Source organism: Lemur catta, chromosome X (assembly GCF_020740605.2).
Source record: "Lemur catta isolate mLemCat1 chromosome X, mLemCat1.pri, whole genome shotgun sequence".
Taxonomy (NCBI): Eukaryota; Metazoa; Chordata; class Mammalia; order Primates; family Lemuridae; genus Lemur; species Lemur catta.
The window spans coordinates 5,839,981-5,867,110 of record NC_059155.1 but is presented as its reverse complement, the minus strand read 5'-3'; the positions used below and the strand labels follow the sequence as shown (position 1 = coordinate 5,867,110).

Sequence of the window (27,130 nt, the reverse complement as noted above, 5' to 3'; positions counted from 1 at the left end):
AACGCTGGCATCTTTGCTTGGGCAACCAGGTGGAAGGTGTGGCCCTGTTGGGGAGACGGGGAAGCCTGGGGAAGCAGCGGGCATGCCGAGGGGGGCGGAGCACTCCAGCATCCAAGGGGGCAGTTTGCTGCGCACCTGTGGGGCTTGGGGGAGAGGTCACGTCCAGAGACAGAACATTCGTGAGAGGTGCCAAAATGTCCCAGGGCTGAGGCTGGGAACCCACCTCCACCACGCTGAGCTTGAGCCAAGGAGGAGGAGGAGGAGGAGGAGGAGGGAGGGCCCAGGATGGACAGGTAGGCTGAGAAGGAGGAAGTCAGTCCAAAGGTACGGGGTGGGGGTGGTACCCACAGAAGCTGAGAAAAGAAAGAGTTTAGAGAAGGAAGGAGAGTCAACTGTACGGAGAGGCGGAGACAGTGGGGGCAGAGAAGTGACAAACGAAAGGCAGTTGAGGTGTCACAGCCCAGCCCTGGGGAGGGTAAGAGGTGGGAGGGGATGAGCATCCTGCAGAGCCCTGGACTTGGAGTCAGCAGGTACGGAAGGAAGAAGAGTGGGAAGGGACAAGGCTGAAAACAGGGGAAATTAGTTGACAGTCGGCCTGCAGGCCAGCTGGGCCCGCTGGTGACACCAGCCCCTCATACGTTCCCCATGGGAGTGCCCTCTCTGAGGAAGGGCTCCAGAAAAATCATGGCCAAAACCAAGGAAGAGGACAACGTGTGGTATAAGCCATGGCAGGTCTAATGTCAGGGGCTCAATAGACTGAAAATCTCACAGGGGACATTAAGAGCAGCAGTTTGCCTGTATTGGGATGGGCTGTCTTGGCCCTGGGGGTTGGGCGGGATGGGGTGGTTAGACACGTGAGGCCAATTTAGGAAGCTGGTTTGTGACGGAAGACACATGTTTCTTCCTTTAGCCAGTGTTGACCTGACCGCCCAGGAGGTGGAAAAGCCTAGGGGGCAAGACCACGTCAACCGAAATAACAAACAGAGAGAGGTTCTCTGAAAGAAAAGGATGTTTCTTCGGGAATAGAGCACCGCAAGGGGAATACATGCACCATGGTAAACTACGTGTGTGTACTCAGGGAAGTAAAGGAAGACAAAAGCTTTTAAAGGAAAAGTGAGGAGGATCCCATAATCGTTTTAAGATAATTATCCCTGGCTACGAGGATCAGAAACACAGGTGGCCTCAGTCTGAGGTTGGACAGACGGTTGCTGGGCAGACGTCCTCGCAGAAGTATTTGTAAGATTGCAGTGGCCTTTGTGCAAGATTGTAGTTTTTGCAGAGTCTTTTGTGATAGGTTTTTTTTTAACCAGGCATTTGTGCATGAAAATCCTCCCTTCATGGCCTTCCCCAGCTCCATTTGTCAGGCCTCTCTCTCTCTCCCTCTCTCTCTCTCTTTTAACACAAGTGATGCCATTTTAATTCTGACAACGTTCACAACCATGCAGGCAAGCCAAAGTCCGATTATGAGGCCACCTCCAATGTGAGCTGCTTCTGGGCAATGGCTGAGTGTACACGATGAGAACGCCTTCGACCTTGACCCTAGGCACTTTCTCCTAGACACAGGCCAAGCACACCTCTCTGGGATGACGAGGAAAGGAGCAGAGGAGATTCACAGAAGAGGAGCCGGGAACCGGGCGATAGACTTGGGAGAAGATGGCCAGCCTCACTATCTATCAGGAACACGCAAGGCACACAGTGACGAGGTAGTGTTTCTCCCCGTGGGAGGGGGAAATGGTCAGGGCTGGACAAGACCAAAGGCTGCTCAGGCTGTGGGGCACACAGGACCGCTCCCACACTACCGGTGGGAGGGAACACAGGTGGTAACAGATTAGCAGTGCCTGGCACAGCCCAGGTCCCAGCAGAGCCACTTCTTGGTGTATATCCCAGAGCCTGTCCTGCTGACAGGCACGCGAGGTGCTGGTGGCAGCAGTGTCTGTAGCAGCCAAATACTGGGAACAGCCTGAATGCCCGTCCGTAGGGTTGTAGACAAATAGTCCGGGGCTGTGATTCAGCCAGGAGCAGGAGCAAGCTGGGCCGCCTGGCGGGGAAACTTTGACGAGCGAAGCTTGAGTGAGGAAAGCAAGCTGCCGAAGAGGATGCCAGGCAAGGAAAGAGAAGGGGGCTAGGGAACAACACCCAGAGGTGTGACACCCCCCCCCCCCGTGGGAAGCTGCTTGCCATCTGACTGGTGGAGATGTTGTTCAGAAGGCCCTGGACTCCCGTGACGGGTCAGGTGCAGGGTGGTGAAACCCGCAGGGACTGGAGCTCTCTTTCGAGCCTGGTTGCAGTGTGTAGCTCAGGCAGCAGAGCAAAGGGGAAGGACCTATGGAAGGCCGACTGGGGCCAGACAGGTGGAGGTCTCTGGGAAGGTACGACACCCATGCTGCCCTCAGGGCCAAGAGAAAAACGTCCCAGAGCCCATCAGGCCAGCCGGGGCACAGGGGGCAGGGGACAAATTGAGCACCCCACTCCCAGCGGACTGCCTCTCCATTCACACACTCAGGCAGAGACCCAAATCCCATCTCTGAGAAGGGGCAAGGACTTAAGGACTTGCCCAAGGACACACAGTAAGATACAGGCCCAAGGGGCTAGGCTCTAAGCAGCAGAATGGAAAAGACCCTGACAAACCTGGGTGCCGGCCGGGTCACCCTCCTTGGGGCTGGCCACTGGCGCTGGGGCAGCAAAGCAAAGCCCGTTGGCCCGTGGTGTACCCATGGCGGCCGAGGCCTGTGGTCCCCTGGAGCCAGATGGGCAGCGCCGACATGTCCGACTCTGGGGGAGCGGGGGGAGCGCACGTGGCATCTACTCCAGGGAATCACACCTGGACCAGGTGCTCCTTGCCTCCCCTCACCCAGGCTAGCCACAGAACCAGTCCCAGGTGGGGGTGGGGAGGGGGAGAGCAGGTGAAGAAGCCCCAGAGCCACCCCATCCCCCCTGCCCCTGTCCGGAAGGCAGCACTGGCGGGCACACCCCACACTCAGACCGCTCGCTGGTGGGCTCCCCGCCCCCCCCCCCAGCCAGGGCACATCCAGAGGGGGGCGGGAGACCGCGCTGGGTCTGGGCCGAAGGCGGGGGCCGAAGGAGGGGGAACAACACGGGGAGAGCCAAAGGCGCGGGGACTCGTGGGTACAGACTCTCTCCGACCCCGACCCCGACCCCGACCCCGGGGGTTGGGGGGAGGGGTCCCACCTGTGGCAGGACCCGAGGGGGGGCGGGGAGAGGAGTAGGTGACGTCACCCGCGGTCCTGGGGCGCCCGGGGCGGCGGCGGCAGCCCGGCCGCGTGACCCGCGTGCGCCAATGGCCCGGCGGTCTCCGGGGCGACGCGGAGGGTCCGCGCTCCACGGCCGCCGCGCCCCCGCCCCGCGTCCGCACTGCAGAGAGCCGTGGCGAGCAGGCGCCGGCGCACTGGCCCACGTGCCGCGCCGACAGAGGCAGAGGGAGCGACGGAGAGCGGGGGATCGAGGGGCGCCCGACCCCGCCGCCGCTCCGCGCAGCCCCGAGCCCTGCGCGCTGCGACCCGGACCAGGAGGGACCCCGCCCCGGGAGAAGGTACCGGCCCCGGGGAGGGGAGGGGGCGCTGGGCCCCGGGAGCCTCCGCCGCCCTCCGTCCGCCCCGGCAGGCAGGACTGCGGCAGCCTGGGGGGCGGCGGGCGAGGGCCGAGGGGTGGTGTGGGGAGGGGGCTCCGGCCCGCGGGGACCGGTGGGGGGCGGAGGCGGGGCTTGGCGGCAGAGGCCCCACCGGGGGAGGAGGGGCGGCTGGGGGTGGGGGTGGGGGGTGGGCATTAACCTCGCGCTCGCCCGGTTCGCATTCACAGGCTCTGGAGACCTGGGCCGTTCTCCCCGAGTCCTAGGCTCCCGCCCCAATTCACTCCCCTCCCAGGGCCACCCTGGTCTGCGGTGGGAACCGTTTCCTGCCCCTGGCAGCAGCCCCGCGCAGGCCGAAATTGCAGGCGATGGCGGTGACGATGCTGCAGGACTGGTGCAGGTGGATGGGCGTCAGCGCTCGCAGGGGCCTGCTCATCCTGGGCATCCCCGAGGACTGTGACGAAGCCGAATTTCAGGAGTCCCTGGAGGCCGCCCTGTGGCCTATGGGCCACTTTACCGTGCTGGGCAAAGTGTTTCGAGAGGAAGATAATGCCACTGCGGCCCTGGTCGAGCTTGACCGGGAAGTCAACTATGCTTTGGTCCCCAGGGAAATCCCGGGCACCGGGGGCCCCTGGACCGTGGTCTTTGTGCCCCGTTGCTCAGGCGAGGAGTTTCTTGGTCGTGTGTTTCACTTCCTGGAGCAACAGGGGCAGACGGTGGAGAGCGTGGCCGGTGCCCTGGGCCTGGGGCTGCGCAGGGTGTGCTGGCTCCGCTCGGTCAGTGAGGCGGTCCAGCCCTGGGTGGAGACCGTGAGGTACCAGCGCCTGGGCGTGTTTTCCGGGAGGGACCAGCCAGCCCCAGGGGAGGAGTCCTTTGAGGCCTGGCTAGACCACACCACCGACATGATGCATGTGTGGCAGGGGGTCTCAGAAAGGGAGAGGAGGAGGAGGCTGCTGGAAGGCTTGCGTGGGACGGCCCTGCAGCTTGTGCACGGGCTCCTGGCGGAGAACCCTGCCAGGACAGCGCAGGACTGCCTGGCGGCGCTGATCCAGGTGTTTGGAGACAACGAGTCCCAGGCGACGATCCGGGTCAAGTGTTTGACCGCTCAGCAGCAGTCAGGCGAGCGTCTCTCCGCTTTCGTGTTACGGCTGGAAGTCCTGCTGCAGAAAGCCATTGAGAAGGGGGCCCTGCCCAGAGCCTCCCTCGACCACGTGCGCCTGAGGCAGGTGCTCACCAGAGCCAACCTCATAGAGCCTCTGGATGAAGCGCTGAGGAAGCTGAGGATGGTCGGGAGGTCTCCTACATTCCTGGAGATGCTGGGGCTGGTTCGGGAGTCTGAGGCATGGGAGGCCAGTCTAGCCAGGAGCGTGAGAGCCCCGGCGGGGGATGGGTTGGGTGCCCCAGCCGATGCCCAGGCTGTTGCCAGAGCCAACGCCAAGGCAGAGGATGAAAAGGTGGAGAAGGAGGAGGTGGAGGTTGAGGTGGAGGTGGAGGAGGAGGAAGAGGAGGAGGAGGAGGAGGAGGTAGAGGAAGAGGAGGAGGAGGAGGAGGAGGAGGAAGAGGATGACCACCATCCCGCCCCTGCAGGCCTCGAAGGCCTAGGTCAGGCAGGACCCACTGAGGCCCCCGGGGGCCCCTCCCCAGCCCAGATGGGCAGTGCTTCTGGGGCAGGCCCAGGAGGTCCAGGCTCTGGGCCAGAGAGCCGTGCCCAGGCAGGGGACGAGGAGGCCGAGGAGCCCACCCTGGAGGGGCTCAAACCCATCCCAGAGGAGTCGGAAAACGAGGACGGGGCTGGGGACACGAGCCACCCCGAGTCCTCCTCGGGAAAATAGGCTCAGAAGGCCCAGGGGCTTCCTCTCCTCCCCTCTCAGGCAGCAGCGCCATGGAGACAGGGGGAGGAAGTATCAAGGGCAGGGCCCAGGGAAGGGCCCGCCCAGCCCAAACCAAGCCCCCCGGGCCTCCCACCTCCCCCAAGGGGCCCCGGCCACCATCCCCGGCCCTTCCTGGTGATCCCACATGACCATGTTTGCCACCCAACGGGGAGGGGAGAGGCGCCCCTGCCGTGACACCACCGCACCTGGCCCCAGCCCCAAACCCTGCCAACTCGGGCAGCCGGCCTGGAAGCACCCGTGAGCGGCCTGGGTGAGGGCACCCGAAGACGTCTGCCACCTACACTGGACCGGGAGACCTTAGCGGGACAGAGGCCATCTCAAGGGTGCCGGCTGCCTGGGCCTCCCCAGAGGGGCCCCCCGTTCACCGTCCCCGGGACAGGCCGAGCCCTGTTCTGGGAGGCCCACCCTTATCCGTGTAGGCCCCGTAGCGACCCACGTGTCAAGCACACGCGCCCCCCGGCCACCAGCCACCGTTCCTGTGCAAAGCCGCTGTGTGTGCGCCAGCCCCGGGGGCCACGTCCCGGCCTGCCCGGCCAGCCGCCTCTCGGCCCCGGGCACGTGCTGTGGGCTTCGGTGCCAGCCCGGGCTCTGCTCGCTGTCGTGCAGTGTCGTGAGCTCAGCCTCTGCTTTCTCCGAGTAGATTTAGGCCTACCGCAGCTTGTCCTCGCGGAGATGTGTGTGTTCTTACCCGAGCAGCTCCTCCCCGGAGACCCGGAGCACAGTCCCAGGAGGCAGCGGGAAGGACGACCACGAGGGGGGCGGGGACGCGCACCCCGTGACCTCGGGGAGAAGAGCTGCACCAGGGACGGACGGGGGGCTGTGCTTTGACGTCCACCCCTGCTGTCCCTTGTGACTCAGTTTCCTCGATGTGGTGGGGTGTGTCCTGCTGTGTTTTCCAGTGTCCCGTGACTGTCCTGTGCCGGCCATAGGGCAGGGCCGCGCTCCAGCGGGTGGGCCGGGAGGGGGTCCCTGAAGGGAGTGGACGTTGCCAGAGTCCAGCGTCCCGGCCAGGGGCAGATGCGGGGGCCCTCAGGAGGGAAGCTCATGGCAGGAGGGCCACAGCGGGGACCTGGCAGAGGAGGCACCTGGCCAGGGAGCCCAGGACGAGGACCCTGGGACCTGTGGCCTCCAGTGGCCGTCATCAGTTGCTGTCTGTGTTGTCATTCCCTTCTCTCCAGTGGTTGCAGTAAATGTTTCTGTTCAATAAATTTCATTGCATGTTCCAGCTGAATCTTGTTTCTGCTCTGGGCCGTTGAGGGGGGCGTCCGCTGGGGATGGTTGGGGTGTGGAGGGGACAAGTAAGACCCCTGCTCAGCAACCATGGGAGGCATCTCCAGTGAGAGGGTGAACACTTTGACCACCAGGACATGACATGACATGATGAGGGCTTTTCTGTCTTTCTTTCTTTTTTTTTTTCAATTTTTCTGAGACAGTCTCACTCTGTTCCCCCAGCTAGAATGAAGCGGTATGTTCATAGCTCACTGTATCCTAAGACTCCTGAGCTCACCTGATCCTCCTGCCTCAGCCTCCCAAGTAGCTGGGACTACAGGTGTCTGCCATGCCACTGGGCTAATTTTCCTATCTTTAGTAGAGACGGGGTCTGGCGCTTGGTCAGGCTGGTCTCGCACTCCTGAGCTCAAGCAATCGTCCTGCCTTGGCCTCCCAGAGTGCTAGGATTATAGGCGTGAGCCACCATGCCTGACTGCATTTCTTATATTTTATAGGTGTGTTGTAATGTTTTGAGGTCTTAGTGGTCCTTAAACTTGGCTCATCTTGTTCCCTGGGGCTTTAAAACATTCGTGCAGATGATGCTGGCTGTCTCCCAGACTGGGGGAGGTGCCACCAGCACGCAGTGCCTGGGGTTCAGGGCTGCTGAGTGCGTGTGATGGATGCGGTGGGGCCATGCAACAAGGAACAGTCCTGTCCACAAGGCCAATAACACTCTGATGAGAAAGCCAATATTAGAGTGATAGGGTTTTTGTAAAACCCCAAATGTTTTTAAATTTGAGAAATCTTAGTCTTGAAAAATTTACCATGAAGTAATGAGAACAACTTAATGAGCAACTCAAAATCTCTTGACACCTGTGGGGCTTCTAGGAGGATGGGCACACACATGTCCATACAAACTCCACCTGTAAAGTGACACTTCTCTCAAAGAACAGAAGAGCAGGCCAGGGAGGGGGGCAATGAAAGGGGGCCTGTCATCACTGGTGTGTGTGTAGGGGGGTGTGCTCTCCAAAGGGGTGACATCCAGGCTGCGAGTGGGAGTAGCAGCCTGTTCCAAGAAAAGCTTTCGACTAAATGGATTCGACAAGGTTTAGCCGAGCATTAAAGGGTTCATGCTTTGGGCAGTGTGCAAAACGAAGAGGTTCGGAGAGCTCCATGGCAGCAGCGAGCAGCGGGCTTTCGGAGACTGAATGCAGAAGCAAGGTAAATAAATACTCAGTTGGCTACAGCTAGGTGTTTGCCTTATTGGGTACGACTTGGTGGAAGGTCCTTAGGCAGAGGTGAGTTGGCAGTTTCTGATTGGTTAAGCTTACGTTTTGTTTTAGTGTTTACGTTGGACTTCAGTTTGCTTACGCAAGACTCCAAGGCAGTGGAGCTGTCTCATGCTAGTGATCTCCTAATGAATGTTTTTAAACAAGGCCAAGAGCATAGCATGTATCCTGGCCCTTGGAAGGGCTGGAGCTTGGCACGGTGGTACTGAAAACTGGGGACATAGGGTGCAGAAGATGAGACCTTTTGGGCCCTGCGGGGATGGGGAGGAGTTGGGTTTAATGCCAAGGGCAGCAGGATGCTGTTGGACCTGGCGGGCACCAATCAATCTTTCTGTTCCAGAAAGTTCCCACTTTATGAAGTTAAGTCCACCTGCCATGAAAGGGGCAGAAAGTGACAGGTCTGAGCTCGCCCAGCCTCCCTTGCAGCTGGGCTGCAGGCACATTACCTGAGCTCCAGCAGTCAGATGCACCACACTGCCAACTGAGTCTGAAGCCAAGGTGGGAAGCAGGGCCCACCCGATGGACTGGGTCTCTGCAGATGATGTCTGATTGCGCGCTGCTTCAGGGGCTCCCCTGCCCAGGCTCAGGGACACCACTGGCCCTTGGTTTGCTTCTTAGAACTGGGGCTGCTCTGCACAGAGTCCTTTGCTAGCTCTTCTTACTCCATTCGTCCTCTATGGTTCTTGTCTGTTCACAGTTATGAATGTTTAGAGACTTCATATGACCTGTGGGATAGATTACAGTCTCTCAAACCCCACCAGATGATGCCTCACTGGGTGACTTTTGGTGGCAATTACGAAGATAACGCTTCTCGGAAGAGTAGGGAAACCATCATCTTTGGATAGAAATGAAGAACACAATCTTTATAATAGTTATGACAGTTTAAAGTAAAAATTATGATAGTGCATTATAGGGTTTATAACAGATATAATACATACAACAATCACAGCATAAAAAGATGGGGTGGAGAGGGAATGAATCAATATGGTGAAAAAAGATTCTTAAATTTATGTGAAGTGGTACAATATAAGCCATAAGTAGACAGTAAAAAGTAAAGAATATATATATTTTAATGTCTAGAGCAATCACAAAAAATCAATTTAGAACGGTATTTCTAAAAAGGCAATAGATAAATAAAATGGAATTCTAAAAAATATTTGATGAACCCAGGCAGGAAAGGGTGAACATAAGAGCGAAAATGTATGAGACAGACAGTAAAAAAACAGACCTAAATCCAACCACATAAAAATTACATTAAATGTAAATGTCCTAAACTCCAATGAAAAAGCAGAGACTGTCAGAATGGATTAAAAAACCAAGGCTTTTGCTGCCTAGAAGAGACATAAGTTAAATTTAAAGACTCAGATGGCTTGATAGTAAGAGATGTGCTTATGTTTACTCATGCAAATTGTAAACATAAGAAAGTCAGGATGGCTATATTAAAAGCAGACAAAGTAGAGTTAAAGACAAAGAGTATCACCTAAAATAAAAGGTGATAATGATATAAAGGTCAATTAATTAGGAACACATAGAATTCGTAAATGTGTTTGCACCCAGTAACCGTTTCAAAATATATTTAAAAATTTAAAAAATTAAGAGAGAAATAGAAAATTTCACAATCATAGTTGGAGATTTTCACAATCCTGCCTCAGTAATTGATACTATTGAAGAAATCAGTAAACATATATAGCACCTTTTGGACATTATCAACTACAATGTAAAGCAAACAGTAGAGCAAATTGGACCAATGTGACAAAATGAACTTCTCCTCCGCCAATTTACTTCCCCAACCCTACTTCCTTGTTGGTAGGCCATTTTGTGGGTGGAGAGCCAATAGGGAGGCTCCACGCCTTGCCGCACCAAGCCCCTGCCATTCAAGTAAGGTTGGTCATTGGCACCGCCTCCTGTGCTCGCATCACGTGCTTCCTCCACCCAATCATGTCCCCGCACCGAGGCGCCAAGAACTTTCTCCCTCACCTGGGGATTCTGGGAGAACAACGGTTCCCGGAGCCCGCGTGCCTGAGCACGGAGGAACTGGGAGCCCCTCAGAGCTCCAGGCATGCAGGTCTGACGGAGTCCTTCAGACCCTTCCAGGTGGGACTCCAGAGCAGCCCACGGAGTTGGAGAAGGTGAGCAAGCCGGGGCTTGGCTGGGACTTAGGCCCCACAGTTACCAGGAGGAAGTCCCGCACAGGGGCCTGTTAGCTGCCTGGGTGGGAGCGGAGCCGGCGTGGGGGGAGCGGGCAGAGGTGGGGGGAGGGAGTGGGGAGGGCCTCCCTGTGTGGTTGTGGGGAAGCGGATGGGGGTCCCGGCTCTCTGCGTGGGCATCACTGTAGTGGACGGCTCTAGGCTGCGGAAGCCTGTGAGGAAGGCGCCACTGTGAGGGGAGGCCGCAGAGGAGGGCAGAGGCTACTGTTCCCTACCGTGGGGCGGCCGGAGGGGTGAGGGAACGGGGGCTGGTGGGGGGTGCTCCGGTGTGGGGAGACGGGAGGACGGGCCCACTGGCTAAGCGTGGGCGGCATGAGAGGAGGGCTACAGAGGAGCATCACAGGGTGTGGGGGCCAGAGAGCAGGGCAACCGGCTGCCTCTGGGTGGGGACGGAGGGAAGGGTCCTGGCTGGGGGGCCTGAGAGGAAAGGGCTACCTGCAGCACGGGGGGGAGGGAGCCGGGGGTGGGGGAAGGGTGGCGGAGGTTGGGACCCGGTGGGGGCAGGGAGAGGGAGCGGGTGGGGGAGGGAGCCGGTGGTGGGGGGAAGGGTGGAGGAGGTTGGGATCGGGTGGGGGGAGGGAGAGGGAGCGGGTGGGGGACCGGTGGGGGGAAGGGGAGGGAGCCGGGGGTGGGGGGAAGGGTGGAGGAGGTTGGGATCGGGTGGGGGGAGGGAGAGGCAGAGGGTGGGGGACCGGTGGGGGAAAGGGGAGGAAGCCGGGGGTCGGGGGAAGGGGTGGCGGAGGTTGGGATGCGGTGGGGGGAGGGAGAGGGAGACGGTGGGGGAGCGGTGGGGGGAAGGGCAGGGAGCCGGGGGTGGGGGAAGGGGTGGCGGAGGTTGGGATCGGGTGGGGGACGGCGAGGGAGTCAGTGGGGTACCGGCGGAGGTAGAGGGGGAGGGAGCAGGTTGGGGGGCAGGGAGCGCCCCCTGTGGGGGACTAGAAGAGACGGAGAGGGAAGGGAGGGCTCCTGGGCAGGCCCGCGTGAGCTGAGCGAGGCCGCACGCGTGTGGGGGGGTGATGGGAGGAGTGCGGTAGGACCGCCATGGGGGATGAGCTGGAGGGGAAGGCAGCCTGGCCACCTGCAGGAAGGGTGGCTGCCCGGTGTGGGCAGCCGGGAGGGGAGGGTTAGCTTCTACGCAGGCGGGCGCGCGGCAGTGCGGGCGCGTGGCCTCTGGGGCTGTGGGCTGCGGCTCCCGGCCGTGGGGAACGTGGGAGCAGAGGTGGGGGGAGGGAGCGGGTTGTGGGGCGCCCGGCTGCGGTGTGGAAGGGGCGGGCTCCGGGGGGCACGCATGAGGGGTGGGGGCAGGGGCGGAGGGCTCCCTGCTGTGGAGGCACCCTGCTTCCTGGGGCTAGAGGGGAGTGCCGCCAGCTGTGTGTTGGGGCGCCCGGTAGGGGAGGACGCCTTGCGGCCAGAAGGGGCTGGGCTGGAACGGATGGCTGCCAACCAGGGTGTAGGGGGCTCCGAAGGGGAGGCCCCCGGCTGCCTAGGGTGGAGGTGATGACGGGGGCCCCCTAGCGGTGGTTGTCCACCAAGGCGAGTCAGGGGGTGGGGGCGTTCGGTGAGCTGCTCTGGCCCTCTGCAGTTGGAACTGGAGATGCTTCAGGTTTCCTCTGTGGGTGGTGGCCACAGGCTTGCAGTGGTTTGGAGGGGGCAGGGCCGTGGCCTCTTCACAAAATACAGATCCATTACGAGGGAAAAGTAGACATTCACCTAGATAGGCCATGTTGGGCCATTAAAAAGTGTTAGTAAATTTAAAAGGACTGTGCTTTTTACGCTGAGTTCTCTAACCGTGGTGCATTCATATTTGAAGTCAATGATGATAAATATTTCTAAGTATTTTGAAATGTGTGGGTCAAAGAAGAAATCACAAAGGAACTTAGAAGATGTTTCAAAACGAATTTAAAAAAATACAACTTACCCAAACCACTGGGAGGCCACTAAAGAAGCAATCAGAGGAAAATTTCTTATTTTAAATGTTTATATTAGACAAAAGGAAAGGCAGAAAATCAGGGACCTAGTGGTCCATTTGAAGAAGCTGGACAAAGAAGAGCAAAAGTAAACTAACTGAGGCAAATGAAGAATAATAGAGATAAGAGGGAAAAGAAATGGTAAAATCAAACTATAGAGACAACTAATAAACCCAAATGTTGGCTCTTCTTAAACAGTAACAAAATTGATCAACCCTAGCAAGCCTAGTTAAGACAAAAGAGAATGAACACTAATCAATATCAGGAATGAGAGACAGGACGTTTCTACAGATCATGCAGGCATTACAAAGATGAGGGAATAATTGTGAACAAGTTTATGCCCAAACTTTTGAAAATGTAGATAAACTTGCAAATACCTTTGGGGGACAGAAAGCAACTTACTAGAACTGACACCACATAAAACAGAAAATATAACTGCCCTATATCTTGTAAATGAGTTTAATTTGTTATTTTAAAAGTTCCCTAAAATCAAAGAAACAAAATAAAACAAGTGGGGAGACGCTGCAGGCTCCTCCTCCCTTAGGTAGGGGGAAGCTGAGCAGTAGGAGTGGGTGCGTGGCGCAGACATGCTTCTCTCCCCTGCACACTCAGGCCTCCACAGAGATTGCGACAGACAGTCAGCAACCATCAGCACACACCTCTGTACCATGAACTCCCCCGAGTCCCTGGCCATGGCACTGGCGACACTGCAGGACTGGTGCCGCTGCCTGGGCGTGAACGCGCAGCGCTCCCTGCTCATCCTGGGCATCCCTGACGACTGCCGGGAGGACGAATTCCAGGAGGCCGTGCAGGCTGCGCTGTGGCCCCTGGGCAGGTACCGAGTGCTCGGCAAGGTCTTCAGAAAGGAGCTGGGGGCCAGGGCAGCCCTGGTCGAGTTTGCAGACTATCTAAACCGAAGTGTGATCCCGCGACAGATACCAGGCAAGGGGGGACCCTGGACTGTGATCTTCCTGCCCCAGGCCCATGATGCTGACTTACAGGACAGACCCGATTTCCCTGCAAGGCCCCAGGGTCAAGCAGTGGCCAGATGGGCAGGTGAGGCAGGAACCGCAGGCATGGCAGGGGCTGCAGTTGTGGCAGATATTTCAAGTGAGGCAGGAGCAGCAGTTGAGGCAGGAGCTGCAGGAGAGGCAGGAGCTGCAGGAGGGACAGGAGAGGCAGGAGGTGCAGGAGAGGCAGGAGGTGCAGGAGAGGCAGGATCTTCAGGAGAGGCAGGAGCTGCAGGAGAGGCAGGAGCTGCAGGTGAAGAAGCAGTAGCAGGAGAGGCAGGAGCTGCAGGACAGGCAGGAGCTACAGGTGAAGAAGCAGCAGCTGGTGAGGCAGGAGCTACAGGAGAGTCAGGAGCTGCAGGAGAGGCAGGAGCTGCAGGTGAGGCAGAAGCTACAGGAGAGTCAGGAGCTGCAGGAGAGGCAGGAGCTACAGGTGAGGCAGGAGCTACAGGAGAGTCAGGAGCTGCAGGAGAGGCAGGAGTGGCAGGAGGTGCAGGTGAGGCAGGAGCTACAGGTGAGTCAGGAGCTGCAGGTGAGGCAGGAGCTGCAGGTGAAGAAGCAGCAGCAGGTGAAGAAGCAGCAGCAGGTGAAGAAGCAGCAGCAGGTGAGGCAGGAGGTGCAGGAGAGGCAGGAGCTGCAGGAGAGGCAGGAGCTGCAGGAGAGGCAGGAGCTGCAGGAGTGGCAGGAGGTACAGGAGAGGCAGGAGGTGCAGGAGAGGCAGGAGAAGCAGGAGCTGCAGGTGAGGCAGGAGCTGCAGGTGAGGCAGGAGCTGCAGGTGAGGCAGGAGCTGCAGCAGCTTCAGGAGAGGCAGGAGCTAGAGGAGAGTCAGGAGCTACAGGAGAGGCAGGAGCTGCGGGTGAGGGAGGAGCTGCAGGAGAGGCAGCAGGTGTAGGTGGAGAAGCAGCAGCAGGAGAGGCAGGAGCTGCGGGTGATGAGGGAGCTGCAGGTGTTACAGGAGTTGCAGGTGTGACAGGAGCTGTGGGTATGGCAGGGGCTGCAGGTGAGGCAGGAGCTCTAGGTGAGGTAGAAGTCTTGCACTTCGCAGAAGAAACAAATGGGGCCAGAAGCTGGGCCGAGCACTTGAGGCAGGCTTTGGAGGCTATGTTGGAAAACTTGCCCTACCAGCCACTGAGAACCTTTACTGGAATGGAAGAGCCAGGCCGCAGGGAAGAGTTCTTTGAGAGCTGGCTGAGCCATGCCAAGGACATGCTGTACCTGTGGCGCAACATATCTGAAAGGGAGAGGAGGAGGCGGCTGATGGAGAGCCTGGGGGGCCCTGCCCTGGATCTCATGTGTGGCCTCCTGGCAGAGAATCCTGACACCCCAGTGCAGGACTGCCTGGCCGAGCTCGTGCAGGTGTTTGGGAGCAAGGACACCCGGGTAAGGGCACGGCTGATGTTCCTGACCTGCGCGCAGCGTCCCGAGGAGAATCTGTTTGCCTACGTGGTGCGCCTGGAACGCCTGCTGCATGAGGCCATAGAGAAGGGGGCCTTCCACCCGGCCATCGCAGACCAGGTGCGAGCCCGGCAGGTGCTGCTGCAGGCCCGGCCCAACGCGACGCTGCGGGACAAGCTGCGGAGGATGCGGCTAGAGAGGAGGCCGCCTGGCTTCCTAGGGCTGCTGCGACTCATTCGGGAGACCGAGGCCTGGGAGGCGGTTCTAGATGTGATGGAGCAGGAGCTACGCACAAAAGAGGAAGGGACCCCTGGGGAGGGTGGAGACCCAGCTGCCACCCAGGCCGCCCCTGCCACGGGAGGCGCAGCTGAGGCATCCCCAGCCCGTGACGGTGCCAGCCAGGCTGTTCCTGTCCGTGCAGATGCTGCCCAGGTTACTGCCGGTATCCCGGGAGCCGCCCAGGCCTCCCCTGCACCTGAAGAGGTCGCCGAGGCCTCCCCTGCCGCTCAGGAAGACGACAGTGTCCCTGCCCCTGCGGGCCTGGGTCAGGCAGGACCCACTGAGGCCCCTGGGACTCCCCCCACAGCCCACATATGCAGTGTTTCTGGGGCGAGCCCAGGAGGTCCTGGCCGGGTGCCCGAGAGCCGGGCCCAGGCGGGAGACCAGGAGGCCGAGGAGGCCCCCCTGGATGGGGAGGAGTAGGGAGAGGAGGACAGGGCAGGGGACATGAGCCGCCCCAAGTCCTCCTCAGGCAAACAGGCTCAGAAGGCCCAGGGGCCTCCCACCTCCCCCAGGGGCCCCAGCCACCATCCCCGGCCCTTCCCCCACCCTTCTTGGTGATCCCAAATGACCATGTTTGCCACCCAATGGGGAGGGGAGAGGCACCCCTGCCGTGACACCACCGCACCTGGCCCCAGCCCCAAACCCTGCCAACTCGGGCAGCCGGCCTGGAAGCACCCGTGAGCGGCCTGGGTGAGGGCACCCGAAGACGTCTGCCACCCGCACTGGACCGGGAGACCTTAGAGGGACAGAGGCCGTCTCAAGGGTGCCGGCTGCCTGGGCCTCCCCAGAGGGGCCCCCCCGTTCACCGTCCCCGGGACAGGCAGAGCCCTGTTCTGGGAGGCCCACCCTTATCCGTGTAGGCCCCGTAGTGACCCACGTGTCAAGCACACGCGCCCCCCGGCCACCAGCCACCGTTCCTGTGCAAAGCCGCTGTGTGTGCGCCAGCCCCGGGGGCCACGTCCCGGCCTGCCCGGCCAGCCGCCTCTCGGCCCCGGGCACGTGCTGTGGGCTTCGGTGCCAGCCCGGGCTCTGCTCGCTGTCGTGCAGTGTCGTGAGCTCAGCCTCTGCTTTCTCCGAGTAGATTTAGGCCTACCGCAGCTTGTCCTCGCGGAGATGTGTGTGTTCTTACCCGAGCAGCTCCTCCCCGGAGACCCGGAGCACAGTCCCAGGAGGCAGCGGGAAGGACGACCACGAGGGGGGCGGGGACGTGCACCCCGTGACCTCGGGGAGAAGAGCTGGACCAGGGACGGACCGGGGGCTGTGCTTTGACGTCCACCCCTGCTGTCCCTTGTGACTCAGTTTCCTCGATGTGGTGGGGTGTGTCCTGCTGTTTTTTCCAGTGTCCCGTGACTGTCCTGTGCCGGCCATAGGGCAGGGCCTCGCCCCAGCGGGTGGGCCGGGAGGGGGTCCCTGAAGGGAGTGGACGTTGCCAGAGTCCAGCCTCCCGGCCAGGGGCAGATGCGGGGGCTGGTCAGAGGAGGCGCCTGGCCAGGGAGCCCAGGACGAGGGCCCTGGGACCTGTGGCCTCCAGTGGCCGTCATCAGTTGCTGTCCCTGTTGTCATTCCCTTCTCTCCAGTGGTTGCAGTAAATGTTTCTGTTCAATAAATTTCATTGCATGTTCCAGCTGAGTCTTGCCTCTGCTCTGCGCCGTTGAGGGGGCCGTCCGCTGGGGATGGTTGGGGTGTGGAGGGGACAAGTAAGACCCCTGCTCAGCAACCATGGGAGGCATCTCCAGTGAGAGGGTGAACACTTTGACCACCAGGACATGACATGACATGATGAGGGCTTTTCTGTCTTTCTTTCTTTTTTTTTTTTCAATTTTTGTGAGACAGCCTCACTCTGTTCCCCCAGCTAGAATGAAGCGGTGTGTTCATAGCTCACTGTATCCTAAGACTCCTGAGCTCACCTGATCCTCCTGCCTCAGCCTCCCAAGTAGCTGGGACTACAGGTGTGTGCCATGCCACTGGGCTAATTTTCCTATTTTTAGTAGAGACGGGGTCTGGCGCTTGGTCAGGCTGGTCTCGAACTCCTGAGCTCAAGCAATCGTCCTGCCTTGGCCTCCCAGAGTGCTAGGATTATAGGCGTGAGCCACCATGCCTGACTGCATTTCTTATATTTTATAGGTGTGTTGTAATGTTTTGAGGTCTTACTGGTCCTTAAACTTGGCTCATCTTGTTCCCTGGGGCTTTAAAACATTCGTACAGATGATGCTGGCTGTCTCCCAGACTGGGGGAGGTGCCACCAGCACGCAGTGCCTGGGGTTCAGGGCTGCTGAGTGCGTGTGATGGATGCGGTGGGGCCATGCAACAAGGAACAGTCCTGTCCACAAGGCCAATAACACTCTGATGAGAAAGCCAATATTAGAGTGATAGGGTTTTTGTAAAACCCCAAATGTTTTTAAATTTGAGAAATCTTAGTCTTGAAAAATTTACCATGAAGTAATGAGAACAACTTAATGAGCAACTCAAAATCTCTTGACACCTGTGGGGCTTCTAGGAGGATGGGCACACACATGTCCATACAACCTCCACCTGTAAAGTGACACTTCTCTCAAAGAACAGAAGAGCAGGCCAGGGAGGGGGGCAACGAAAGGGGGCCTGTCATTACTGGGGTGTGTGTGGGGGGGGTGTGCTCTCCGAAGGGGTGACATCCAGGCTGCGAGTGGGAGTAGCAGCCTGTTCCAAGAAAAGCTTTCGACTAAATGGATTCGACAAGGTTTACCGAGCATTAAAGTGTTCATGCTTTGGGCAGTGTGCAAAACGAAGAGGTTCGGAGAGCTCCATGGCAGCAGCCAGCAGCGGGCTTTCGGAGACTGAATGCAGAAGCAAGGTAAATAAATACTCAGTTGGCTACAGCTAGGTGTTTGCCTTATTGGGTACGACTTGGTGGAAGGTCCTTAGGCAGAGGTGAGTTGGCAGTTTCTGATTGGTTAAGCTTACGTTTTGTTTTAGTGTTTACGTTGGACTTCAGTTTGCTTACGCAGGACTCCAAGGCAGTGGAGCTGTCTCATGCTAGTGATCTCCTAATGAATGTTTTTAAACAAGGCCAAGAGCATAGCATGTATCCTGGCCCTTGGAAGGGCTGGAGCTTGGCATGGTGGTACTGAAAACTGGGGACATAGGGTGCAGAAGATGAGACCTTTTGGGCCCTGCGGGGATGGGGAGGAGTTGGGTTTAATGCCAAGGGCAGCAGGATGCTGTTGGACCTGGCGGGCACCAATCAATCTTTCTGTTCCAGAAAGTTCCCACTTTATGAGGTTAAGTCCACCTGCCATGAAAGGGGCAGAACATGCCAGGTCTGAGCTCGCCCAGCCTCCCTTGCAGCTGGGGTGCAGGCACATGACCTGAGCTCCAGCAGTCAGATGCACCCACTGCCAACTGAGTCTGAAGCCAAGGTGGGAAGCAGGGCCCACCCGATGGACTGGGTCTCTGCAGATGATGTCTGATTGCGCGCTGCTTCAGGGGCTCCCCTGCCCAGGCTCAGGGACACCACTGGCCCTTGGTTTGCTTCTTAGAACTGGGGCTGCTCTGCACAGAGTCCTTTGCTGGCTCTTCTTACTCCATTCTTCCTCTATGGTTCTTGTCTGTTCACAGTTATGAATGTTTAGAGACTTCATATGACCTGTGGGATAGATGACAGTCTCTCAAACCCCACCAGATGATGCCTCACTGGGTGACTTTTGGTGGCAATTACGAAGATAACGCTTCTCGGAAGAGTAGGGAAACCTTGATCTTTGGATAGAAATGAAGAACACAATCTAATATAATAATATAATAGTATAATAATATAATAGTTATGACAGTTTAAAGTAAAAATTATGATAGTGCATTATAGGGTTTATAACAGATATAATACATACAACAATCACAGCATAAAAAGATGGGGTGGAGAGGGAATGAATCAATATGGTGAAAAAAGATTCTTAAATTTATGTGAAGTGGTACAATATAAGCCATAAGTAGACAGTAAAAAGTAAAGAATATATATATTTTAATGTCTAGAGCAATCACAAAAAATCAATTTAGAACGGTATTTCTAAAAAGGCAATAGATAAATAAAATGGAATTCTAAAAATTATTTGATGAACCCAGGCAGGAAAGGGTGAACATAAGAGCGAAAATGTATGAGACAGACAGTAAAAAAACAGACCTAAATCCAACCACATAAAAATTACATTAAATGTAAATGTCCTAAACTCCAATGAAAAAGCAGAGACTGTCAGAATGGATTAAAAAACCAAGGCTTTTGCTGCCTAGAAGAGACATAAGTTAAATTTAAAGACTCAGATGGCTTGATAGTAAGAGATGTGCTTATGTTTACTCATGCAAATTGTAAACATAAGAAAGTCAGGATGGCTATATTAAAAGCAGACAAAGTAGAGTTAAAGACAAAGAGTATCACCTAAAATAAAAGGTGATAATGATATAAAGGTCAATTAATTAGGAACACATAGAATTCGTAAATGTGTTTGCACCCAGTAACCGTTTCAAAATATATTTAAAAATTTAAAAAATTAAGAGAGAAATAGAAAATTTCACAATCATAGTTGGAGATTTTCACAATCCTGCCTCAGTAATTGATACTATTGAAGAAATCAGTAAACATATATAGCACCTTTTGGACATTATCAACTACAATGTAAAGCAAACAGTAGAGCAAATTGGACCAATGTGACAAAATGAACTTCTCCTCCGCCAATTTACTTCCCCAACCCTACTTCCTTGTTGGTAGGCCATTTTGTGGGTGGAGAGCCAATAGGGAGGCTCCACGCCTTGCCGCACCAAGCCCCTGCCATTCAAGTAAGGTTGGTCATTGGCACCGCCTCCTGTGCTCGCATCACGTGCTTCCTCCACCCAATCATGTCCCCGCACCGAGGCGCCAAGAACTTTCTCCCTCACCTGGGGATTCTGGGAGAACAACGGTTCCCGGAGCCCGCGTGCCTGAGCACGGAGGAACTGGGAGCCCCTCAGAGCTCCAGGCATGCAGGTCTGACGGAGTCCTTCAGACCCTTCCAGGTGGGACTCCAGAGCAGCCCACGGAGTTGGAGAAGGTGAGCAAGCCGGGGCTTGGCTGGGACTTAGGCCCCACAGTTACCAGGAGGAAGTCCCGCACAGGGGCCTGTTAGCTGCCTGGGTGGGAGCGGAGCCGGCGTGGGGGGAGCGGGCAGAGGTGGGGGGAGGGAGTGGGGAGGGCCTCCCTGTGTGGTTGTGGGGAAGCGGATGGGGGTCCCGGCTCTCTGCGTGGGCATCACTGTAGTGGACGGCTCTAGGCTGCGGAAGCCTGTGAGGAAGGCGCCACTGTGAGGGGAGGCCGGAGAGGAGGGCAGAGGCTACTGTTCCCTACCGTGGGGCGGCCGGAGGGGTGAGGGAACGGGGGCTGGTGGGGGGTGCTCCGGTGTGGGGAGACGGGAGGACGGGCCCACTGGCTAAGCGTGGGCGGCATGAGAGGAGGGCTACAGAGGAGCATCACAGGGTGTGGGGGCCAGAGAGCAGGGCAACCGGCTGCCTCTGGGTGGGGACGGAGGGAAGGGTCCTGGCTGGGGGGCCTGAGAGGAAAGGGCTACCTGCAGCACGGGGGGGAGGGAGCCGGGGGTGGGGGAAGGGTGGCGGAGGTTGGGACCCGGTGGGGGCAGGGAGAGGGAGCGGGTGGGGGAGGGAGCCGGTGGTGGGGGGAAGGGTGGAGGAGGTTGGGATCGGGTGGGGGGAGGGAGAGGGAGCGGGTGGGGGACCGGTGGGGGAAAGGGGAGGAAGCCGGGGGTCGGGGGAAGGGGTGGCGGAGGTTGGGATGCGGTGGGGGGAGGGAGAGGGAGACGGTGGGGGAGCGGTGGGGGGAAGGGCAGGGAGCCGGGGGTGGGGGAAGGGGTGGCGGAGGTTGGGATCGGGTGGGGGACGGCGAGGGAGTCAGTGGGGGTACCGGCGGAGGTAGAGGGGGAGGGAGCAGGTTGGGGGGCAGGGAGCGCCCCCTGTGGGGGACTAGAAGAGACGGAGAGGGAAGGGAGGGCTCCTGGGCAGGCCCGCGTGAGCTGAGCGAGGCCGCACGCGTGTGGGGGGGTGATGGGAGGAGTGCGGTAGGACCGCCATGGGGGATGAGCTGGAGGGGAAGGCAGCCTGGCCACCTGCAGGAAGGGTGGCTGCCCGGTGTGGGCAGCCGGGAGGGGAGGGTTAGCTTCTACGCAGGCGGGCGCGCGGCAGTGCGGGCGCGTGGCCTCTGGGGCTGTGGGCTGCGGCTCCCGGCCGTGGGGAACGTGGGAGCAGAGGTGGGGGGAGGGAGCGGGTTGTGGGGCGCCCGGCTGCGGTGTGGAAGGGGCGGGCTCCGGGGGGCACGCATGAGGGGTGGGGGCAGGGGCGGAGGGCTCCCTGCTGTGGAGGCACCCTGCTTCCTGGGGCTAGAGGGGAGTGCCGCCAGCTGTGTGTTGGGGCGCCCGGTAGGGGAGGACGCCTTGCGGCCAGAAGGGGCTGGGCTGGAACGGATGGCTGCCAACCAGGGTGTAGGGGGCTCCGAAGGGGAGGCCCCCGGCTGCCTAGGGTGGAGGTGATGACGGGGGCCCCCTAGCGGTGGTTGTCCACCAAGGCGAGTCAGGGGGTGGGGGCGTTCGGTGAGCTGCTCTGGCCCTCTGCAGTTGGAACTGGAGATGCTTCAGGTTTCCTCTGTGGGTGGTGGCCACAGGCTTGCAGTGGTTTGGAGGGGGCAGGGCCGTGGCCTCTTCACAAAATACAGATCCATTACGAGGGAAAAGTAGACATTCACCTAGATAGGCCATGTTGGGCCATTAAAAAGTGTTAGTAAATTTAAAAGGACTGTGCTTTTTACGCTGAGTTCTCTAACCGTGGTGCATTCATATTTGAAGTCAATGATGATAAATATTTCTAAGTATTTTGAAATGTGTGGGTCAAAGAAGAAATCACAAAGGAACTTAGAAGATGTTTCAAAACGAATTTAAAAAAATACAACTTACCCAAACCACTGGGAGGCCACTAAAGAAGCAATCAGAGGAAAATTTCTTATTTTAAATGTTTATATTAGACAAAAAGAAAGGCAGAAAATCAGGGACCTAGTGGTCCATTTGAAGAAGCTGGACAAAGAAGAGCAAAAGTAAACTAACTGAGGCAAATGAAGAATAATAGAGATAAGAGGGGAAAGAAATGGTAAAATCAAACTATAGAGACAACTAATAAACCCAAATGTTGGCTCTTCTTAAACAGTAACAAAATTGATCAACCCTAGCAAGCCTAGTTAAGACAAAAGAGAATGAACACTAATCAATATCAGGAATGAGAGACAGGACGTTTCTACAGATCATGCAGGCATTACAAAGATGAGGGAATAATTGTGAACAAGTTTATGCCCAAAGTTTTGAAAATGTAGATAAACTTGCAAATACTTTTGGGGGACAGAAAGCAACTTATTAGAACTGACACCACATAAAACAGAAAATATAACTGCCCTATATCTTGTAAATGAGTTTAATTTGTTATTTTAAAAGTTCCCTAAAATCAAAGAAACAAAATAAAACAAGTGGGGAGACGCTGCAGGCTCCTCCTCCCTTAGGTAGGGGAAGCTGAGCAGTAGGAGTGGGTGCGTGGGACAGACATGCTTCTCTCCCCTGCACACTCAGGCCTCCACAGAGATTGCGACAGACAGTCAGCAACCATCAGCACACACCTCTGTACCATGAACTCCCCCGAGTCCCTGGCCATGGCGCTGGCGACACTGCAGGACTGGTGCCGCTGCCTGGGCGTGAACGCGCAGCGCTCCCTGCTCATCCTGGGCATCCCTGACGACTGCCGGGAGGACGAATTCCAGGAGGCCGTTCAGGCTGCGCTGTGGCCCCTGGGCAGGTACCGAGTGCTCGGCAAGGTCTTCAGAAAGGAGCTGGGGGCCAGGGCAGCCCTGGTCGAGTTTGCAGACTATCTAAACCGAAGTGTGATCCCGCGACAGATACCAGGCAAGGGGGGACCCTGGACTGTGATCTTCCTGCCCCAGGCCCATGATGCTGACTTACAGGACAGACCCGATTTCCCTGCAAGGCCCCAGGGTCAAGCAGTGGCCAGATGGGCAGGTGAGGCAGGAGGTGCAGAAGAGGCAGGAGCTGCAGGAGGGACAGGAGAGGCAGGGTCTTCAGGAGAGGCAGGAGGTGCAGCAGAGGCAGGAGCTTCAGGAGAGGCAGGAGCTGGAGGAGAGGCAGGAGCTACAGGAGAGGCAGGAGCTGCAGGAGAGGCAGGAGCTGCAGGTGAAGAAGCAGCAGCTGGTGAGGCAGGAGCTACAGGAGAGTCAGGAGCTGCAGGAGAGGCCGGAGGTTCAGGTGAGGCAGGAGCTGCAGGAGAGGCAGGAGCTGCAGGTGAGGCAGGAGCTGCAGGAGAGGCAGGAGCTACAGGTGAGGCAGGAGCTGCAGGTGAGGCAGGAGCTACAGGTGAGGCAATAGCAGGTGAGGCAGGAGAGGCAGGAGCTGCAGGTGAGGCAGGAGAGGCAGGAGCTGCAGGTGAGGCAGGAGCTGCAGGTGAGACAGGAGCTACAGGAGAGGCAGGAGCTGCAGGTGAAGAAGCAGCAGCTGGTGAGGCAGGAGCTACAGGAGAGTCAGGAGCTGCAGGAGAGGCAGGAGCGGCAGGAGGTTCAGGTGAGGCAGGAGGTTCAAGTGAGGCAGGAGCTGCAGGAGAGGCAGGAGCTACAGGTGAGGCAGGAGCTGCAGGTGAGGCAGGAGAGGCAGGAGCTACAGGTGAGGCAGGAGAGACAGGAGCTGCAGGTGAGGCAGGAGCTGCAGGAGAGGCAGGAGCTGCAGGTGAGAAAGGAGCTACAGCAGAGGCAGGAGCTGCAGGTGAAGAAGCAGCAGCTGGTGAGGCAGGAGCTACAGGAGAGTCAGGAGCTGCAGGAGAGGCAGGAGCGGCAGGAGGTTCAGGTGAGGCAGGAGGTTCAAGTGAGGCAGGAGCTGCAGGAGAGGCAGGAGCTACAAGTGAGGCAGGAGCTGCAGGTGAGGCAGGAGAGGCAGGAGCTACAGGTGAGGCAGGAGAGGCAGGAGCTGCAGGAGAGGCAGGAGCTGCAGGTGAGACAGGAGCTACAGGAGAGGCAGGAGCTGCAGCAGCTTCAGGAGAGGCAGGAGCTGCAGGTGAGGCAGGAGCTACAGGAGAGGCAGGAGCTGCGGGTGCGGCAGGAGCTGCGGGTGAGGCAGGAGCTGCAGGAGAGGCAGGAGGTGCAGGAGAGGCAGGAGCTGCAGGTGAGGCAGGAGCTGCAGCAGCTTCAGGAGAGGCAGGAGCTGCAGGAGAGGCAGGAGCTGCCGGTGAGGCAGGAGCTGCAGGAGAGGCAGGAGGTGTAGGTGGAGAAGCAGCAGCAGGAGAGGCAGGAGCTATGGGTGAGGAGGGAGCTGATGGTGTTACAGGAGTTGCAGGTGTGACAGGAGCTGTGGATATGGCAGGGGCTGCAGGTGAGGCAGGAGCTCTAGGTGAGGTAGAAGTCTTGCACTTGGCAGAAGAAACAAATGGGGCCAGAAGCTGGGCCGAGCACTTGAGGCAGGCTTTGGAGGCTATGTTGGAAAACTTGCCCTACCAGCCACTGAGAACCTTTACTGGAATGGAAGAGCCAGGCCGCAGGGAAGAGTTCTTTGAGAGCTGGCTGAGCCATGCCAAGGACATGCTGTACCTGTGGCGCAACATATCTGAAAGGGAGAGGAGGAGGCGGCTGATGGAGAGCCTGGGGGGCCCTGCCCTGGATCTCATGTGTGGCCTCCTGTTAGAGAATCCTGACACCCCAGTGCAGGACTGCCTGGCCGAGCTCGTGCAGGTGTTTGGGAACAAAGACACCCGGATAAGGGCACGGCTGAAGTTCCTGACCTGCTCGCAGCGTCTCGAGGAGAGTCTGGTTGCCTACGTGGTGCGCCTGGAAGGCCTGCTGCACGAAGCCATAGAGAAGGGGGCCTTCCACCCGGCCATCGCAGACCAGGTGCGAGCCCGGCAGGTGTTGATGCAGGCCCGGCCCAACGCGACGCTGCGGGACAAGCTGTGGAGGATGCAGCTGGAGAGGAGGCCGCCTGGCTTCCTGGGGCTGCTGCGACTCATTCGGCAGACCGAGGCCTGGGAGGCAGCTCTAACTATGAGGGAGCAGCAGCTGCGCACAGGAGAAGAAGGGACCCCTGGGGATGGTGGAGACCCAGGTGCCGCCCAGGCCGCCCCTGCCGCGGGAGTCCCAGCTGAGGCCTACCCAGCCCGTGACGGTGCCAGCCAGGTTGTTCCTGTCCGTGCAGATGCTGCCCAGGTTACTGCCGGTAGCCCGGGAGCCGCCCAGGCCTCCCCTGCCCCTGAAGAGGTCGCCGAGGCCTCCCCTGCCACTCAGGAAGACGACAGTGTCCCTGCCCCTGCGGGCCTGGGTCAGGCAGGACCCACTGAGGCCCCTGGGACTCCCCCCACAGCCCAGGTGTGCAGTGCTTCTGACGCGAGCCCAGGAGGCCCTGGCTGGGTGCCCGAGAGCCGGGCCCAGGCGGGAGACCAGGAGGCCGAGGAGGCCCCCCTGGATGGGGAGGAGTAGGGAGAGGAGGACAGGGCTGGGGACATGAGCCGCCCCAAGTCCTCCTCAGGCAAACAGGCTCAGAAGGCCCAGGGGCCTCCCACCTCCCCCAGGGGCCCCAGCCACCATCCCCGGCCCTTCCCCCACCCTTCTTGGTGATCCCAAATGACCATGTTTGCCACCCAACGGGGAGGGGAGAGGCGCCCCTGCCGGGACACCACCGCACCTGGCCCCAGCCCCAAACCCTGCCAACTCGGGCAGCCGGCCTGGAAGCACCCGTGAGCGGCCTGGGTGAGGGCACCCGAAGACGTCTGCCACCCGCACTGGACCGGGAGACCTTAGCGGGACAGAGGCCATCTCAAGGGTGCCGGCTGCCTGGGCCTCCCCAGAGGGGCCCCCCCGTTCACCGTCCCCGGGACAGGCCGAGCCCTGTTCTGGGAGGCCCACCCTTATCCGTGTAGGCCCCGTAGCGACCCACGTGTCAAGCACACGCGCCCCCCGGCCACCAGCCACCGTTCCTGTGCAAAGCCGCTGTGTGTGCGCCAGCCCCGGGGGCCACGTCCCGGCCTGCCCGGCCAGCCGCCTCTCGGCCCCGGGCACGTGCTGTGGGCTTCGGTGCCAGCCCGGGCTCTGCTCGCTGTCGTGCAGTGTCGTGAGCTCAGCCTCTGCTTTCTCCGAGTAGATTTAGGCCTACTGCAGCTTGTCCTCGCGGAGATGTGTGTGTTCTTACCCGAGCAGCTCCTCCCCGGAGACCCAGAGCACAGTCCCAGGAGGCAGCGGGAAGGACGACCACCAGGGGGGCGGGGACGCGCACCCCGTGACCTCGGGGAGAAGAGCTGCACCAGGGACGGACCGGGCGGCTGTGCGAGGCTCCCCGGGGGCTGTGCTTTGACGTCCACCCCTGCTGTCCCTTGTGACTCAGTTTCCTCGATGTGGTGGGGTGTGTCCTGCTGTGTTTTCCAGTGTCCCATGACTGTCCTGTGCCGGCCATAGGGCAGGGCCACGCCCCAGCGGGTGGACCGGAGGGGGTCCCTGAAGGGAGTGGACGTTGCCAGAGTCCAGCGTCCTGGCCAGGGGCAGATGCGGGGGCCCTCAGGAGGGAAGCTCATGGCAGGAGGGCCACAGCGGGGACCTGGCAGAGGAGGCACCTGGCCAGGGAGCCCAGGACGAGGGCCCTGGGACCTGTGGCCTCCAGTGGCCGTCATCAGTTGCTGTCCCTGTTGTCATTCCCTTCTCTCCAGTGGTTGCAGTAAATGTTTCTGTTCAATAAATTTCATTGCATGTTCCAGCTGAGTCTTGCCTCTGCTCTGGGCCGTTGAGGGGGGCGTCCGCTGGGGATGGTTGGGGTGTGGAGGGGACAAGTAAGACCCCTGCTCAGCAACCATGGGAGGCATCTCCAGTGAGAGGGTGAACACTTTGACCACCAGGACATGACATGACATGATGAGGGCTTTTCTGTCTTTCTTTCTTTTTTTTTTTTCAATTTTTCTGAGACAGTCTCACTCTGTTCCCCCAGCTAGAATGAAGCGGTGTGTTCATAGCTCACTGTATCCTAAGACTCCTGAGCTCACCTGATCCTCCTGCCTCAGCCTCCCAAGTAGCTGGGACTACAGGTGTGTGCCATGCCACTGGGCTAATTTTCCTATTTTTAGTAGAGACGGGGTCTGGCGCTTGGTCAGGCTGGTCTCGAACTCCTGAGCTCAAGCAATCGTCCTGCCTTGGCCTCCCAGAGTGCTAGGATTATAGGCGTGAGCCACCATGCCTGACTGCATTTCTTATATTTTATAGGTGTGTTGTAATG

General features: G+C 58.6%; 3 protein-coding genes across 3 annotated transcripts; all 3 read left to right on the top strand.

The window, feature by feature from the left end:
- Positions 1-3,364: 3,364 nt before the first annotated feature.
- On the top strand, positions 3,365-6,701 carry LOC123628827 (paraneoplastic antigen-like protein 6B). The gene is made up of 3 exons (XM_045538787.1): positions 3,365-3,550; positions 3,817-5,061; positions 5,131-6,701. The coding sequence occupies exons 2-3, from the start codon at positions 3,955-3,957 to the stop codon at positions 5,416-5,418; spliced, it is 1,395 nt and encodes a 464-aa protein (XP_045394743.1). The 5' UTR covers positions 3,365-3,550; positions 3,817-3,954; the 3' UTR covers positions 5,419-6,701.
- Positions 6,702-12,818: 6,117 nt separating this feature from the next.
- On the top strand, positions 12,819-15,257 carry LOC123628826 (paraneoplastic antigen Ma6F-like). Its single transcript, XM_045538784.1, has 3 exons — positions 12,819-13,206; positions 13,657-14,016; positions 14,179-15,257. The coding sequence occupies exons 1-3, from the start codon at positions 12,819-12,821 to the stop codon at positions 15,255-15,257; spliced, it is 1,827 nt and encodes a 608-aa protein (XP_045394740.1).
- Positions 15,258-22,533: 7,276 nt separating this feature from the next.
- On the top strand, positions 22,534-25,350 carry LOC123628825 (paraneoplastic antigen Ma6E-like). The gene is made up of 3 exons (XM_045538783.1): positions 22,534-23,212; positions 23,921-24,139; positions 24,302-25,350. The coding sequence occupies exons 1-3, from the start codon at positions 22,534-22,536 to the stop codon at positions 25,348-25,350; spliced, it is 1,947 nt and encodes a 648-aa protein (XP_045394739.1).
- Positions 25,351-27,130: the final 1,780 nt, after the last annotated feature.

Excerpts from the sequence above, each read along its gene's own strand:
- LOC123628827 (XM_045538787.1), top strand. The coding sequence starts at position 3,955 with ATGGCGGTGACGATGCTGCAGGACTGGTGCAGGTGGATGGGCGTCAGC. Across the intron at positions 5,062-5,130 it reads TGGAGAAGGAGGAGGTGGAG|GAGGAGGAGGAGGAAGAGGA; the intron begins GTTGAGGTGGAG and ends GAGGAGGAGGAG.
- LOC123628825 (XM_045538783.1), top strand. The coding sequence starts at position 22,534 with ATGGCGCTGGCGACACTGCAGGACTGGTGCCGCTGCCTGGGCGTGAAC. Across the intron at positions 23,213-23,920 it reads AGGAGAGGCAGGAGCTACAG|GAGAGGCAGGAGCTGCAGGT; the intron begins GTGAGGCAGGAG and ends CAGCAGCTTCAG. Across the intron at positions 24,140-24,301 it reads AGCTGCAGGAGAGGCAGGAG|AAACAAATGGGGCCAGAAGC; the intron begins GTGTAGGTGGAG and ends ACTTGGCAGAAG.
- LOC123628826 (XM_045538784.1), top strand. The coding sequence starts at position 12,819 with ATGAACTCCCCCGAGTCCCTGGCCATGGCACTGGCGACACTGCAGGAC. Across the intron at positions 13,207-13,656 it reads AGCAGTGGCCAGATGGGCAG|GTGAGGCAGGAGCTACAGGT; the intron begins GTGAGGCAGGAA and ends CAGGAGGTGCAG. Across the intron at positions 14,017-14,178 it reads AGGAGAGGCAGGAGCTGCGG|GTGAGGTAGAAGTCTTGCAC; the intron begins GTGAGGGAGGAG and ends CAGGAGCTCTAG.